Genomic DNA, 17,699 nt, shown 5'->3' with positions numbered 1-17,699 from the left:
CTAGGGCAGTGGTTCTTAACCCTGACTGCACCTTAAAGTCACCTAAAAATACTGATGTTTGTATTCCACCCCACACCAATTTGAGTAAGATTCTCTAGGTGGTGTCAGTGTGTGTGTGTGTGTGTGTGTGTGTGTGTGTGTAAAACTCTTGAGGTGATTCTTTGAAATTAGACAACTTGGGAAAGACAAATGAGTTTTGCACTTTTAAAGCCATTCAGAAAAGGTGTTAGGTTATTAATGAGCAGTTTTCTTTAGCAGAAGCTGGTAGGATTATGTAAATATTCATGAACAGTTATGGACGAATTTTCCTTTACAGTAGAATTATTACTGCACAATTCAAGTAGTTGCTCATTGAAAACCTTGCATGAGCTCACAAATGAGTCTTGTTACCAATTCACAAATGAAGAATATGGTCAAGGTAGGAAAGGTATATAGAATTACTTGGTTTATACATTAAACCCGTGTAGATAATTTCTTCTCTACTGTTTTGGGAATTACACCATCAAGGATACTTCTTTTAAAATAACGGGAAATTGTATCACTGGAAGGCCATGTCCTTATTTTTTTTTAAAAAGAAAGAAACTGAACTAAATACCTTGGCTTAGTGACAGTCTACATTTCAAAGGTTCTCCAGACTGAAAGCTTATTCTTCACTTAAATGACTTCTCGCATCCACATTTAGAGTTCACCTAGGTTATAAACCATATCTCCAGGTATTCATGCTGGTCCAGAGTGGGTAAAACAAGTATCAAAAGTGCTGGGGGGCGAGGCAATGGCTTGGGCACCTCTCAGCTTATCCTTTATCTCTAGATGTAGATACTGGGAGAAATGCAGCCATTTAGTGAGAACTGCAGGGGGCATCCATTTACATGGCTCGGGGTTGAGCTGACTGTAGGCTATTGAGCAGACTTTTGATGTCGCTGCCAGTCTCTTTTCCAATGTACATGTGACACTATCTGGAGAAATACTAGAAACACCTAGTAAACATTTTTCTAATATCTATTGTTAAGCTATATTCAGGGGATCACATTTTGGGGCTTGATTTTCTGCTTGGCTATCAGTGATAATCAGGTTACGTACAGGGTATCTGTGAGCTGCTGACTTTGGTAGGTCAGCCTGTGTGAGTGTGAGACCAGTGCTGTGGCCGTCGCCTCTGCCTGGGTGTGAAGTGAGCACTTGCTTTAGAGGCTGTAGCCCGGCTGCCAGCTCAGCTCTTGGGCATGCAGTGTCCGTTTGGACTCCGGATGATTGCACCCTGCATGATTTAGTCATACTCTGTGGGAAACAGCTGCTTTCTCTTTCATAGGAACAACAGTTTAACAGACTATCAGGCATACAGACGTCTCTTAACAATATTTCATTTTGGGGGATTTTGTTTCTGGCATATTGTTGGAACAAACAAACAACAAAATAATATTGAACAGCAGTCAGGTTTCTAGTCTTGTTCTTTTCTAGTTTTCTGCCTGTCCCAGATATCTTACATAATCCGTCTGTCATCTCTTCATATGTTACCAAAATACTGTCTTGTCCTATGAATGGAAAGATGCACAGGAGCTTGAGAATCGCCCCGAGTCCCTCCTCGGGCACATGCAGTGCCCATGGCTCCTCCTAGCTGAGCAGGCTATGAATCATCTTTCCTCCGTAAGCCAGCCTTTCTCCTAATGGTTTAAGTCAGGAAAGTACTTCACCTAAAAACGTGAATTCTCAAAGAAGCAGAATTCATTTTGTGCTCTGACAGTTCTGTAAGTGTTTTAATTTAGCTGGGTACATTCCAAATGACACTACGTTTTATTATGAGGGGCAAGTGTAAGAATAAGAGAAAACTTACTATAAAAAGCGAAAAAGGCAGCTTAATGTTGCAGAAATCTGGCAGACCTCCCGTTAACCAAGTGATGCAGCGACTGGACAGACCGACACCCTGTGCCTTCTCAGGAGGTGACACTGAGCACCTTCCGCGTGGCTGCCACTAGGTGCGCTCCTGCCAGAAAGGCACAGCGTGCAACTGGGTATTAGGAACAGACACACTGAAATGCGTCATGTAGGTCCTTGTCTGCACTCTTGCAGATGGTCAGTGTCCTGAAAGGCAGAAAGGAGGGAGACTAAAGAAAGTACAAGGCAGTGCTTGGTTCTTAATTGGATTCTAGTTTGGAAAAGTTATGAAGGATACTTCTGGAACAACTGGTCAAATCTGAATGTGGACTGTGTATCGATATTAAATATGCTGTGTTGGTCCTTGTTTGGTGATTATGTCAGAGAGTGTTCATAGGAAATGCACGCTGAGGTACCTTGTGGGGAAGGGTTACCATGTGCGCAGTTTACTCTCAAACGGTTCAGCAAAAGTACCTGGAAAATCTACAAAGCAAATGCAAAATAATTGGTTAAAGGTATGGGAGAATATTATAATATTAAAACTTTTGGCTAAGTTAAAAAAGAAAGGGGCAATGTCATTTTTCTGGGTTTGTGCTGTACTCCACGGAAGAAGTTGTTCTAGCTGCCTGAGTGCCTCTGAAGCACAACCGGGTTGAAGTCGCTGATGTCTTGACTTCAGTAGCAGGAGTACGGCAGAGAATACTAACTCTTTAACATTGTGTCGCGTATTCAGATGTGGGTTTGAAAGCTCCTTTCAGTGCCAGATGCTGAAAGTTCCTGTTTCTGCCTGCCTTGATAGTATAGGTAATCTATTTCATAGTTTCCCAAAGAAATATAAAGTAGTGGTAACAAATTAACTAGTATTTGGCTTATCATAATTAATTAAGACATATTTTGATTATGGAATAAAATAGCTTTTATAGACTTTATGGATGACAGGCCAGCAACATAACTTTTTGAGGGGGCAGATTATTATAATTTTATGATCATAAATGTTAGTTTGGGCCAAAGCCCTGAAATTAGCTTTAAGTTATTGTTAATATTGGGGGTTCTTATATAGATCCTGTGAGAGTAGTTGATGTAAATATTTATAGGAGCTTCTGTCTTTGCTTCAGGTGTATAATGAGACATGATTTGCAGAATTTCATAGTTCCATGAACGAAATTGAAAAGTCTAAAATAAATAGACCAGGGTCATTCAAATTTGCTTTCTGCTTTACTGATAATAATACTTATACAAGTAAAGACTGTAGCTTAGTTTATGGTTCTTGCCTGATGGAAGACTTCAGTTTCTCTCTCATCTTCCCCGTCTCTCATCACTGGTCCTACAAATAAAGTGTTTCCTACAAATACTGTTATTTCATACATGCTGAATTGGGACACTTTCATCTGTTGGGCAAAAAGAACAGTAGCTAGGCAGGAAACAGTGGCTTCAATTTTATGCTCAGCCTGAGCAACTTAGAGCAACTGTTCTTAAAATTAGGGGGAAAATACAAATGTTAGGAGGACAGAATACTGAGTCTTGCCTTTTAAGATTCAAAGATTTGATCATCCTAAAATAAAATAAAAGTTACCATATTTAAGTCTGATTTACATTTAATTTCAGAATTCAATACTTGGTGTCTAGATAAGTCTTAAAGCATTTTAGATATCCAAACTAAAACCTTTAAGGAATCTTCACAATAATTTGCCTCAGTAGTCTGACTGTCCATATTCTTGAAGCAGATTAACCTTAGAACTAGCTAGAATGAGCTGTGGTCAGGTTGGTTTGTTTTGAGGTATAATTGACATATAACTAGTTTCAAGTGTGTAACATAGTAATTTGGTATCTGTATACATTGCATAATGATCACCACAGTAAATCTAGTTAACGTCGGTCACCATACATAGTTAACAAAAATTCTTCTTTTTATGAGATTAGAACCGTTTTTAATGCTGCCCCACACACCTAATATGTAGTTTGATCTGTTAAATTTTGTGTCTTTCTACTTCTGTGGTAACTTCTTTGTTCTATTTTTTTTGTTTCAAAGGTTTTTATTTTCCTGTTCAGAGGTACTTACTAATTCCTGATGTTCACAGGTAGATACCTTAGCCAGATACTCAGGGCGCACAATTTAACCTGTTCAGTTTTATTTCCCTCATCTTCTGTGCTTTAAAATATGTAAGAATTACTTCCTAAATACACTTGTTTCTTCTCTGCTTGTAATTCACACCATTTTCACCATTCTCAACTGTCATCTGGTGGTGTACTGACTCCATGTGCTTATCAATTGTCAATTCCTTTATGCTGCTTTTATTGTACAAGTGATTGCATAAGGAATATACTGTTCTGAAAGTTCTTACACTTAACACATCTCAGGCAGGCTTCCTGATCAGTCTGTGACTAATTTTTTTTTTTTGCTATCATTAATATAAAATCACATGAGCAACATTGTGGTTACTAGATTCCCCTCATTATCAAGGCCCCCCCCACACACACCATTACAGTCACTGTCCATCAGTGTAGTAAGATGCTGTATAGTCACTACTTGTCTTCTCTGTGCTGTACTACCTTCTGTGACTGTATTTTGTAAAATCTGTATACTGTTTCATTTTATGTTTACAACAAATGTGATTGTTTTGGATTTCTGTTTTGTTAGGTTTTTAGTTCTTGTTGTTTTTGTTTGACTATTCCATAAACAATGCTGAAGTAGTTTCTATGCACTGATCTCTTAGTGTATGTGAACATATTTGTAGAATTCACTCCTGGTGGAGTCGTTGGCCTCAGAAGATACATGCATTTAAGAGTGATAGACATTACCAAAACGCCCACCTGGGAGGCTGTCCCGGTTCTCACTGCTGCCAGTAGGCAGTTTAGGTGCCTTTCTCTCCACCATTGTCATACCTGGAGGTGAAGGTGTGATACTTGCTTGTCGGGTAAATGAAAAGGGGTCACCCAGCATTTCCTGTATGAGTGAAATTGCCCATTATTGGCCACTAGTTTTTCTGTGTTATGCCTCTTTCATCAGGTTACTCATCTTTGCTTTTCATTGAGTTCTGAGTTCTCCACATTTTAATGAAATTGTCCTTTTGTTTGGTGTTGCTAATATTTGTCTACAATTTATTCTTGGCCTTGGTGGTGTTTTTAACCATATAAGTTTAACTTTTTATGTTTATCGTCTAACTTCCCTGATACAAGCTTCTGCAAGGCCAGGATTCATCATTCTAGTCCCCACCTTGTCTAGTCCCCACCTCATGTAGCACTGTACCCTTTTAATAGATGCTCTCAAACTGTAATAATAGTTGAATCCCCCAAAACTGTAGGGGGGAAAAACCTTTACTTTTCTCTCTTCAGAAAACTGAAAACATTTTATAAGGGTTAATTACATTGAAAGTGGCCAATCATAAGAGTCTATAAGCAACAGTAATAGTTCAGCGTCTTAAACAAAAACCCTTAACATTTTTCATTTGTGTTTTGAAAAGCTGAGTTAAAAGTCCTTATGATGATGAGGAAGAAGTTAACAGGCAGGCTCAGTGCTCTGGATGCGATGGGCTGTTGATCCTGAGGATTACGTGGTGTGACTCCCCAGACTCTAAAGCTTCCTCATGTAAAGAGAAATCATAGGCAGCTGAGAAAACTAAATAATTATCTTAAAGTAACCATGATCCTTTTTTTATATATATTAAGCCATTAGCTGATCACAGAAAGGAATGGACTTTCTCTCCTTTACACTCCCCTCCTATTAAAGTGAATCAGATTCAATCATGATTGTGTCAGAAGTTCAAAAGGGAAAATGGGAGGTAAAATGAGCGGGATTGGCACTCTTCCCTCAGCATTGTACCTGTAAGCTTGATATGCTGTTTCAGAGATTAACTTTATAGACTTCCGTACCCAGAAGTATGAAGCATCTTAGGGAACTCTTTTCACAAGCCTGATCTTAACATACTGAATAAAGAGAGCAGCTAATCCCTTTTGTAAAGTAATTTGAGAGGAGGGAATTCAAAATGTAAAATCTCACCTGCAGAAAACACTCAGTTCTGTAAAGGCCTTTTCTATCTTTAGACACTTACAGAGACTTAATATTTTAATGCGGAAGGGTGAACTTGGTGAAAAAGCCAATGAGTGAAATTAGAGAGAAATAATCCAGTGCTTTCTTTCTGGGAATTATCACCCTGCTCTCCAGGGGACCTGATTTTATTCCCTGTGGGGAATGAGAATACCCCTCTGTACAGCAAGCCAGCATCTCTAAATATAAGCTTGACTTTTAGCATAATAAGAGTCTTGTTAGGTGCAGTTTTGCTCTTAGTCATTAATACAATGAACAAATGTTGTGGTTACCTGGGAAAGAAAATTCAAGTACTTTTAAATCTCTTGTGAGATCTGGTTTCATGCTTGAAACCTATATACAGTGTTAGGCCCAATGGCGTCTGTAGAAGACTCCAAGCTATAAGGTATGCAACATGGAGAAGTTACTACACTTTGGGAAAAGTTGAGACCACTACAAAATGAGATTTAAGGTCCTGAATAAAAAGCTTTTCTTTTGTTAGTGAATGACAAAATTATTTACCAGTAGCACTAAACTTAACACGTGATTAGAATTCTCTGCAGAGTGAGTTTTACATGATCTAACACAAACTGTCCCCTACAGACATGTGCATTTTAAAATCTATTCTTGGTAATAAAATCTTGGTAGTGTAAGATTCAGCTTCTATAACAGTCCTATCATAAACTATTTTAAATTGGATTTAGTAGTATATTTTCTCTTTTTATAGGGATCAGTAGAACATAATAAAAATCTTCTTGTTAACGTTGCTTAGAAATTGGCAGAGGTCTTTGCAGTCTTATAAGGAACAGTCTTCCATTCTGATTTAATGTCAGAGTCATGGCGTTATATTTTCATTTCTTAAATTTGCCCTTGGCCTGTGAAGCTCTGAATCTGTGAACCTGGTGGAATGTGTGTGACTCCTAATTTCCTTCCACTGCACAGACATTGTACTCTTTCCCTGCTGTTTTCTGGCATTTTTTAGAAGACCATTTAGAATAATCCTTTATTCATTTCCTTCATTATGAAGCGTCGATTTGAGTCACAAAAACAAAATATTTTGTCCTTCATTTTCAAGGGGTTGAGGTCCCTGCGAGCATTGTTCTGGGGTGGATAGCAGTCGCGCACACCTCGTCTCACGCTTGTCTGCTCACCTCTTTACAGCTCACGGAAACAGAAAACATGACCTATAGTAATGTCACCTCAGGCAGAATGGTACCCAAAAGCATGTGAGCAGATGTGCATTTTGAAAGTTTTATTCTGGTGTAAGTGAAGTGGTTTTTTTTTGTTTTGCTTTCTTTTTAACAGCCAGGTTTTATTTTGTCAGAGGTAAAATGTTATCTTAATAACTATGATTTTCTTTTCTTAAGGTAACCAGGCTTGCCGTAGTATCAGTTTGACAAAGAACCCTCTGCGCCCCTCACCCCCCCTTTTGAAGTCCCTGTAACATGCTTCACCTTAGGAGTGATCTTTTTTTGTTTCAGACAAATCTGCCTATTTTCAAGCTGAAGGAATCTACCGTTCGAAGAAGATACAGTGACTTCGAGTGGTTGCGGAGTGAATTGGAGAGAGAGAGCAAGGTAAGGAAAGGGTTCATGACGCGGCTCGAGAGCTGGACATGCTGGGTTGTGATGTTTCAGGCCTTCCGGGAAAATCGTCTTGAATAAAGTGGGTAAAAAGAAATATGAATTCTTTTTTTCAAATAGTTCAGTTTCACTTAATTCATGAGAGGCAGGGCAAGTCTGTTTTTTTTCTCTGAGCCCTTCCTTCTCTGGTCACTGGCCACTGAGGCCTGTGCTGACTCCCACTGGGTTCCCCCCTCTCCTTCATCTCCCTGTTCTGCCATTTCCCCCCCACACCTCATGCCAGGTTTCTCTTCCTCAGCACATAGGCCAGTGTGTTCCCAGCCTCTCGCTGGCTCACAGTGCATGTCCTCCACCACGCCGTGCGCGTGCCGGGTGCCCTGAGGCAGCGCTCACCTCACTCTTGCGATGTGCTGATGCTCGTCCGAGTACTGTTTTGAGTGGTGGCCGCGATCTGGTGGGATGCTATCTGCAGTTTTAAAGCACTTTCATGTACCTTGGCAATACTGTCTTCTTTTAGAAGAAAATTTAGTGGCTCTGGCTACAAGACAGATTAGAGCAAGGTCTCATTCTAATGTCCCTTACTTCAGCCCTAGATCAGAATGACGTCATAGGCACAGGGTCATGGAAGGGCATGGTATGCTCAGAGTGAAGATAAGTTATTTTGTGGCTAGAAAGTAGGGAGGAAGTGGGGTGACAGGCACAGGGTACAGTGTCGTTAAGCCACAGTCACCATGCTGTGCCTCGCACCCCAGGACTCACTCTCCTTATAACTGGAAGTCTGATTGCTTGACCAGCGTCCCCCGATCCCTCCCACCCCCCAGCCCCTGGCAACTACTCACCTACTGCTGTTTCTGTGAGCTTGACTCCTTCCGATTCTCCCTGGGAGTGACGTCATACCGCGTTTGTCTTTCCTTGTCTGACTTAGGGGAAGGAAGTGTCTTGATAGGCTCTGGACTTTGCTTAACGTGGCACTCGTCACACTGGAGTGTTTGGTAAGCACTTGACAAATGTATACATCACTTCTTTAAAAATAATAGCTTTATTGACATAATTCACATGCCATACAATTCACCCATTTAAAGTATACAGTTCAGTGGTTCTTAGCATATTCACAGAGTTGTGCATCCATCACTACAGTCCATTTTTAACATTTTAATCACTCCATAAAACAAGCCCCACATCCACTAGTAGTCATACTGACTTCTCTGCCAGCTGCTCCTCACCCAGCCCCAGGCAGCCACTGTTCTACCTTATCTATGGATTCGCCTCTTCTGGACATTTTGTATAAATAGAAGTGGACAACACATGATCTTTTGTGTGTGGCTTCTGCCACTGAGCATGTTTTCAAGGTTCATCCTGTTGTAACACTAATTACTACTTCTTTTCTTTTTACTGCCAAATAATACTGTGTTCTGAATCTACCCCACGTTATCATTCATCAGTTGGTGGACATTTGGGTTGTTTCTACTCTTTGGCTGTCATGGATGACTGTTGTGATGATTCATGTACAGGTTTTGTGTGGGCATATGTCTTTTATTCTCTTGGGTATCTACCTAGGAGTGGGTTTACTGGGTCCTCTGGTGTCTCAGTTTAACCTTTTGAGGAACTCCCAGACTGTTTTTCAAAAGCAGCTGCACAATTTTACAGTTCCACCAACAAGGTATGAGCGTTTCGCTTTTCTCCCCAACCTCATCAACACTTACTATTGTCTGTCGTCTGTTGTAGCCATCCTAGTGTGTGTGAAGTGGTATCTCTGTGGTTTTGATTTCACTTCCCTAATGCCTAATGATGTTGATCATCTTTTCATGTACTTATTGGCTGTGTATCTTCTATGGAGAAATATTTTCTCAGGTCCTTTGCCCATTTAACTGAGTGTTTTTTTTGTCTTCTTATTACTGCATTGTATCTAGAATAAATTTTTTTTTTTTACAAGTCCCTTATCAGATACATGATTTGCAGAAACCTCCTATTCTGTGATTTTTCACTTGATGTCCTTTGAGGCCCATTACTTCCCTTTCAACATTAACATTAAATATCTTGGGGGTTTAACCTGTGTGAAAAGTTATATAAGAACAATTAACGTATTTTGTTTATATATGATACTTTTGACTAATATAATACTAATACCTGTTACACTAGACTAGAAAGTAGGTGATACTTGTTAGGTTTACTGGTCATTATGGTTAAATATTTCCACTTTTAGTCTCTTTCACTGTAATTTGCTTGCCAAGTATTTTCCTATTTACTTCTCACTCCACATACACATATTTTCTGATTCATGACTTTCAAATTGTGAGGGAATTCTGATTAGATCTTTTCAGGCTGCTTACCAAACATAATTTGGTATTGAAGAGGAGCTTTGGAATCTTAATTGGACAAACCGTGTATGATTTTTGTAGATCATTCATCCTGTTGCCTACAACCTCACTGTCTGTTTCAGTGACTGTTTTGAATATTATGTTAGGAAGAATATATCTCTACAGATGATACTGCATAGTAATCTTTAATTCTAAATTTTATGCTAAATTCTACCCTGAATTAACAGTGGTCATTTATTTAATTCACTGGTTCTAGATTCCTTTTTTTATAATAGCTTTATAGATAAAGGCATTTTCCCCTGCCCATCACATAGCGATTCTACTGGAGCTCAGTTAGTGGCCATCATCTGTCCCTCAGTTAGTTACAAGGTCCCCGCAGGTTTTAACTCTCACCACAACAGATTCCAGTATGGCAGAGAGGGGCTTCCGGAATGCTTAAAGCAAACTTACGGAGGTAAGTCTTTAGGAATCTCAATCATTGGTCCTCTGGGGAGACTAGATCTAAGAAGGAATCACAAAGTTCATGCTAGGCATTTGGTTTCATGTTTCTTTTTTGCTTTGTGTGTTTTGCTCATCTGTATGAAGTTGTGTTCTTTCCCTTTTTTACCTGTGAATTATTATTTTAGGATAGAAACTGCATCAAGGATTCAAAGTTGTACTTATTTTAGTGTCCGTATAATTTCATAACTGGTGTTTGCTATTTTATATTTCTCCTCGTTTGAGGTGTGTGCTTAGACCCTTTCTCTATTTTGGTGTAAGGTGAGGATCCAGCTAAGTGGTTGCTCATTCAACAGATGTTTGAGCTTCTGCTGTATGACCAACTTTTCTTAAAATAACCATAAGAAACCTGAGACAGGGCCCCTGATTTGAAGCCATTAATAGGATAGTTGGGTGGTTCTCCACCAGGGATGGTTTTGTCCCCTAAGAGACGTTTGACGGTGCCTAGACAGTTTTTATTGTCACAGCAAAGGGGTGTTACTGGAAGTGTCTAGTGGGTGAGGCCTGGGATGCTGTTGAATATTCTGCAGTGCACGCAAAGACCCCCTACCCCCCAATAAAACACGGTCTGGTTCGGAGTGTTAGTGGTGCCATGCAGAGAAGCCCAAGCATGGAGAGAAACCAAGCTAACCTGTGAAGTAAATAGCTGGGTGTCATCCAATTCAAACAAATATTTGATCTCCAGATAATTCCCAAAAGAGAGAGATCAGTATAAATTGACCCTAGAGGATAGCTGGGCTTTGAAGGGAAAAATTCGGATGTTTCTACTGTGTAGGAGAGAAGTGACAGAATTTGGGGGAAAGAAAAGATAGTGGACTTGGGGGAAAATAGCCTAGGAAATGGGAGGGTGGTAACAAGTGGGACTGTTGGTTATTTTGTCACCACTTCAAATGCAAGTAGAAACGACAGTGCGTTTGGGTTTGAGGTTGAAGAAAATGACCACAGAATTTTTTTTTTTTTAAGTATCATTGATACACAATCTTATAATGGTTTCAAATACCCAACACAGTGGTTCAACATTCACCCATATTATCAAGCTCACCTCCTCCAGGGCGGTCACTGTCCACCAACATAGTGATGTTCCGGAGTCATTAACTGTCTTCTGCATACTGTACTACTGTCCCTGTGACCAGCCTGTATTGTGATCGTGAATTATTGTGCCCCTTAATCCCCTTCTTCCTCCCCATCTCCTTCCCTTTGATAACCACTAGGGTGTCTGTAAGTCTGCTGCTGTTTTGTTCCTTTAGTTTTGCTTTGTTTTTATACTCCACAAATGAATGAAGTCATTTGATACTTGTCTTTTTCTGCCTGGCTTATTTCACTGAGCATAATACCCTCTAGATCCATCAATGTTGTTACAAATGGTAAGATTTCTTTTCTTCTTATGGCTGAATAATACTCCATTATATATATGTACCACCTCTTTATCCATTCATCTATTGATAAAGCTCCCATATCTTGGCTATGGTGAATTGTACAGTGATAAACATAGGGATGCATATGTCTTTTTGAATCAGGGCTCTTGTTTTCTTTGGGTAAATTCCTAGGAGGGGAATTACGGGGTCAAATGGTATTTCTATGTTTGGTTTTTTTGAGGAACCTCCATACTGCTTTCCACAACGGTTGCACCAGTTTACATTCCCACCAGCAGTGCAGAGGGCTTCCCCTTTCTCCGTGTCCTTGCCAGCATTGCTGTTTCTTGTCTTTTGGATGGTGGCCATTGTAACTGGTATGAGGTGGTATCTTACTGTGATTTTAATTTGCATTTCCCTGATGGTTAGCAATGACCGCAGAATTTTCAACTCCCCTTGCCAGAGAGAACATTGTTAATATTTTGTTTCTTCATTTAATTGAAAGTCGATTTTGGTCTCTGCAGTTTCCAGTATAATAAAATACTGTCTTTCCCAAGTGGCTTTAAAACTGTCTGCCCGGCATGGTAGCCTTCACTTCAGTCTGGCTTGAATGCCTGCTTCATACTCTTGGGCTTTGGGAAGTCCAGGGAGAGTGATAATTAAGTCATGGGTCCTGCCGTTGAGCTTTGGTGTGATGGGCTCATTCGCATTTGGTTATCTTTCTCCAAAGCACTGAATCTATCTTCAGTGTGTTTTTTGCTGATTCCCTTTTATAAACTAGTTTAATAATTGGGTGGGTCTCAGAGCAAAGATACACTTGGTCTCCATGTTGTGCACTGTAAATCTTCATGACGCAGTCAGCATGTTTGAGAACTTTCTTTCCCTGTGTTGTTCTAGGTTGTAGTTCCCCCGCTCCCTGGGAAGGCTTTTTTGCGTCAACTTCCTTTTAGAGGAGATGATGGAATATTTGATGACAATTTTATTGAAGAAAGGAAGCAAGGGCTGGAGCAGTTTATAAACAAGTAAGTGTTTTCTGCCCCTTGAGGTGTGAGGGTGAGTAGCGTGCTGAGGCGACATCAGGTGACTGCTGGTGATTTAGATACTGAGCTGAACTGCAGTTCCTCACTAACTTTTTGTATCATTTAAACAAAGTAGAAGTATGTAACAAGTTGGTTATCATGTGATAAATATTAACACACGTAAATGACTGAAATCAGTATCTTTGTGTTGACCTTAGTTTTATATTTGTTTTTCTTGGTTAATTTATGCAAATTACACTTAAAATTACAGCATTTAAAAAACACAGTGTTACTTAGGATTCTTTCTCACGGACAATGAAACTGACACAAACAATAAAACAGTACATTGCAGTTGTTTTGTCTGATTGCAGGTGGAGGTGTTATCAGCATGTCTTGTGTAAAGGTGCACATTTAAAGTTTTCATGGCAAAATGTATTCTTTTGAAAATGTAGGAAGATTCAGATTTTTTTTTTTTACTTTAGAAACTCCTACTGAACTGGAACCAAATTTCTACCTCTAAATTTAATTCCTGTTTGAAGTATAGCCATTTTTTTATTGAAGTATCATTGATACACAATCTTACATTGGTTTCAGATACACAACACAGTGGTTGAACAGTTACCCATACTACTAAATCCTCCCCCCAACTAATGCGGAAATATCGCTATTTTTTTAAATCAAAGTAGTAAGGAGATCTGTGCCCGTAAAGGGCTCCTGTAGTTGCCGTCAATCTTAAGTTTGACCAGATAGTTAAACCCAAGAGAATATGAGTGTGTGAGCTTAGGTGGGACACTGTGGTTTTTGTCTGGTAGCGTGAAGATCTATGAGGGGTAAACAGAAGGGTGGGTTACGCCAAGCCTTTGACGCGTAGTCACCTGCCAGAGTGCACAGCCTTTGTCGCCTTTCCGTGAGCAGACTCTCCTTCAGGGACGGCAGTACGAGCCTCAGTGTCTTCATTCTGAAATTAAGTCTCTTTGCCCTGTCTAGTCTTGTGTTCTAGTCTGTGATGGAAACCTTTAACAGCAAGGAAAAATAAACGAAAACCAGATACTGGTGCCTATTTATTTCATGATATTTGGGGCTTTTATTGAACTCATTGTGTTTCTAACTCTAATCCATTGTCTTTTCCTTCATTAAAGTTAATTCTTAGAACCAGTGACATGTTTCACTGTTAACATTAAGTTCACTAGTTCACTTGGATTCTTTAGGACTGCACCAACTAACATTTAAAGAAGCTAATTGGGTACATATGCCAGAAGGAGCACAAGGCTGGTGATTAAGTGTCTTCTAAACAGCCCTGTGAACCGAAGCAAAGCAGATGTAGCATTAGTTGGTGAGATCACAGGTTTACGGGCAGCCAGAGTAACACTGAGGCTCACTAAACTGTACGTGCTTCCTACCCTTAAAATATGTCTGTACCCCCACCCCAGCCCCACTTTTATAAAATACTGGACTAAATTTGTGTTTTTTATTCTTAGGGTCGCTGGTCATCCTCTGGCACAGAATGAACGTTGTCTTCACATGTTTTTACAGGATGAAATTATAGATAAAAGCTATACTCCATCTAAAATAAGACATGCCTGAAATTTGGTGAAAGGGTCAAAAAAACCTGTCTGTGACTATTAATGGTTCATGTGCACCAGTGAGCAGAAGTTCTGACTAACCCTTAGCATGCTGCGCAGAACTGCGGTAACAGCCTTCAGTATACTAACACTCATATGCTCAGCCCGTTCGGTTTTGTTTGGCAGTTGATAAGAAGTTAATTTGCTTTAGTGAAAATGCCTCGTTCCAGCCTCCCTATAGAAATAGCCTCTGCCTTTGCTGTCTTTCTGTGGTGTACACTGTGGCCTCAGACCCATTCTCAGTGTAGCCCGCCGTGTCCTAACTAAAGTTTCCGGCTTGGTCCTACCCGCATAATTTTTGTGTCATGTTTGCTTCTTGACTCTGATGAACTAGACTGCTTCTCTCGACCCCCTTGTAGTATGTGACGTCACTTTGCCTGACCCGTGTAGAAGCACTACGCCACTGGTTCCCAGGACCCTCCACGACAGGGGCACGCTGTGTGCAGAGCGTGTCTCCCTTCAGGCTTGTAAAACCCTCCACACGGAAGACCGACGAGGGAAGGCTTTATACTCTGTATAAAAACAAAATCAAATTTATATACTAAAATCATTTGTCTAAAAATTTAAGTTGTTTTCAAATAAAAATGCATTTCTGATGTGCACTGATTGTGTGGCCTCTGGCTTTTCTTTTCTCCCTTCATGGTTTTCCTACTTAACTCACTTGTTGAGAGGGATTATTTACTAATTATATACTTCTCATTCCTGTAACTCCATTCCTCTTTAAACAGTGGCGGTATCAAATACGCTGCCGCCCTTTGAATGGGGTATTTTTCTTTTAAACAACAAAAAAAGTGATGTACTAGAAAAAGCATTCCTTAAAGCTTATTGAGTCATTATGAAGCACTTTGTGTATTTGAAAAATGCTTTATAATCTCAAGTCATTCTTTTTAAAAGGTTTTTTAAGATAAGTCAGTACCATGCCTCCTATTTTTCAGAACTTTTTCCTAGCTGATCTGAGTGGTTTGCTTAAACTTCACAAGGGTGTAATAACCCTTTTCTTAGCATTCATGCTTTCTCTTTAATTTGGATTGGGTAGTGGCATACTTCATCCTCTTTAACCAAGGGAGAAGGGCAGAGTGTTCTAGCCTGACTTGGATAAATGATAAGAAACCAGAAAACAAATGACTTGTTGCTGCCTAGCTTGTGTTGTGGCCAGGCCTTTGCAGCCAGAGCGTGGTCTCCAACTTGAATTGGCACATCTGGTGGTGTGGGGGCCCATTGTGACCTGGAGTTACACCCCAGGGTGAAGGGTCTGACCTCCCACTCCACCGGTGTCTTCTTTAGAGACAGGTCAGTCTGTTTGAGAGAAAATCAGCTTAGGTGTTGTCCCAACTAGGATGTTGCCACAACTAGGATGTTGCCAATCAGATGGGAAGTCATAGGAATAAATCAGAGCTGCCCTGTAAGGCCTTGTGTTTCCTAAATAATTTTTCCTAGTTCCGTGATGACCAGACATCTCAGTTCAATGAAGTAAGGCACAAAAGCTAAACAGTACGTGAATTTTGTTTCCGTGAGCTAGAGAAACCCAAAGCCATCGGTTCTGGGCGTGCAGAACAGAACCGGTAGCTCTGCTCAATAGAGTACAGTCTTCTAAGGCAGTGGTTCTCAAGCGGGGGGCATTTGGCAACACCTCAAGGCGTTTTTGGTTGTCACAGCTCAGGAATGTCCTGGGGTTAAGTGGGCAGAAGTTAGGAGATGCTGTACCTCCCACAACGGGAAAATGTCCGCAGTGCTGAGCTTGCACTCGCTGGAATTCTTTTGATTTTGATCATTTATAGGCAAGGGAGTAAGGTGGCTTTGGCAGGGCTGTGCTGACTGGCTTTTAACCTCTACAATTTCCTAAGGGCAGGCATGCTCTTAGGAACTTGAAGGTTTCAAGTTAGGTGGACTTATTTCAAGTTAGGTGATATGTCTTTGCCTAACGTAGGAAGGTACTTCTCAGTCTTGTTGCTTACAGAAGTGAAATCATGGTCTATTAAAATAACACCTTCAGCCCTGTGAAATAGAAATTTAGATGCTATTAACTCTAGCCATATAGGAGTATCTAGAATCCCTTAAGAATCTTCCTAAAAAAACAGAAGTTAAATTGGCTGTGAGCTACACAACAAGAGTCTCAGGCTCCATCCTTTCGGTGAGTAACTGACTTGTCTCCACTCCTGCGAGTTGTAAAGGGTCAATATCAATTTTAGTGACTTTCATTTGTTGAGGACTAAATGTAAAATCCACGAACAGAAGTGTCTGGGACTTAATAATTCCCCAAGGCAGTGTCAATCTTAGACACAGCAGGATTAGCAGATAGTACCGCAAGACCCATGGCAGTTCCTGGATGGGCTTATCTGTAGTTTCCTGCTCAGAGGTTCTGCCATCACGACCCTCTGTAGGGGTGATGACCTCTCGGTGCACGCAGGGGGGTCTCTCCTTATTACATCCTGTAGCTTTCAACTCAGCCCTCTTACTGTGGGTCACTGTTGATTACAGGCCTTGTCCTTCAGCCTGCTTTGCCTGTTCTGGCTACAGGAGTGAAAATCAACATAGCCAGTGAAAGTGGGAACCCGCCGCCCTCTAGGCCATGACAGGTAACATTTGTGTGAAGTATGGATAGACAGCGTGGCCACCTGCCTAGCATACAGATTAACTGCTCAGCGGTGCCAGCACTGACCGTTAGAATATGGAAGTGTTTGGACCGGAAATGAGTTAGAAACCATTTTGGAGGGTAGAGTATATCTTCCCCAATAGTTCCTTTGTGATCTCTGTCACAGCTTGCCTATTAAGTAACTAACATTCTTTACTGATGGGAGGACTTGGGCTCTGCAAGCTCAAGTAACCTGCTCAAGGTCAGCCAGGACTATGACGGCTCCGGCGTGTAGCCCATGAGGGAGTCTGGCTCCCAGTCGTGCCTTGGACACGTGCCTTCTTGTGGACAGGGTCCATACTTGGTACCCTGCCCTTACCTGGTGCTCAGTAAATCTACTGAATGAAAGGGTGAATTTTCAGTAACATTTCCTATGTCCTCTAGGACAAAGATGAGTGAATGAATAGCTAGGTTTGGTTTGGTTTTTTATTTGATTTAAGTTTGGGTATAAAACGCATTTTGGAATGAAGAGTTCACTGATGAGAAGTATCTTGTTTCTTAAGCTTATCTGTGCACCGTGGTTACTCCCTAACACTAAGTTCAGCAGTTTTTTTAAGCTTCCCAGATAATTCTGAAATAGCCTAGCTCTTAGCAAGGAAGCCCTTTGATGTCCTCAAACTTGGTCAGATTTTATCTTAACCTGGCTACTTAAGTAATTACCAAAAAAAAAAAAAAAAAAAAACAGGAAATTGAAGAAAAGTCAGAACCCTTGGGAAATCTCATACATCTTACAGTAGGTGAAGTTCGTCTAATTTCAACCTTGCTAAGAAAATAAAACCTTG

At 40.5% G+C, this 17,699-nt stretch overlaps 1 protein-coding gene across 1 annotated transcript in view; it reads left to right on the top strand.

Annotated features, from left to right (window-relative positions):
- SNX3 (sorting nexin 3) overlaps positions 1-14,887 on the top strand; it is a 34,020-nt gene extending 19,133 nt beyond the window's left edge. The window contains exons 2-4 of the mRNA XM_057489465.1: positions 7,375-7,470; positions 12,542-12,666; positions 14,142-14,887. Of these exons, the coding sequence (XP_057345448.1) occupies positions 7,375-7,470; positions 12,542-12,666; positions 14,142-14,247 (327 nt within the window). The 3' untranslated portion in view covers positions 14,248-14,887. The remainder of the gene's footprint in view (positions 1-7,374; positions 7,471-12,541; positions 12,667-14,141) is intronic.
- The last annotated feature ends 2,812 nt before the right edge of the window (positions 14,888-17,699 follow it).

Source organism: Manis pentadactyla, chromosome 12 (assembly GCF_030020395.1).
Source record: "Manis pentadactyla isolate mManPen7 chromosome 12, mManPen7.hap1, whole genome shotgun sequence".
Taxonomy (NCBI): domain Eukaryota; kingdom Metazoa; phylum Chordata; class Mammalia; order Pholidota; family Manidae; genus Manis; species Manis pentadactyla.
The sequence above is the reverse complement of the archived record's forward strand: the minus strand, read 5'-3'. Positions and strand labels throughout refer to the sequence as shown.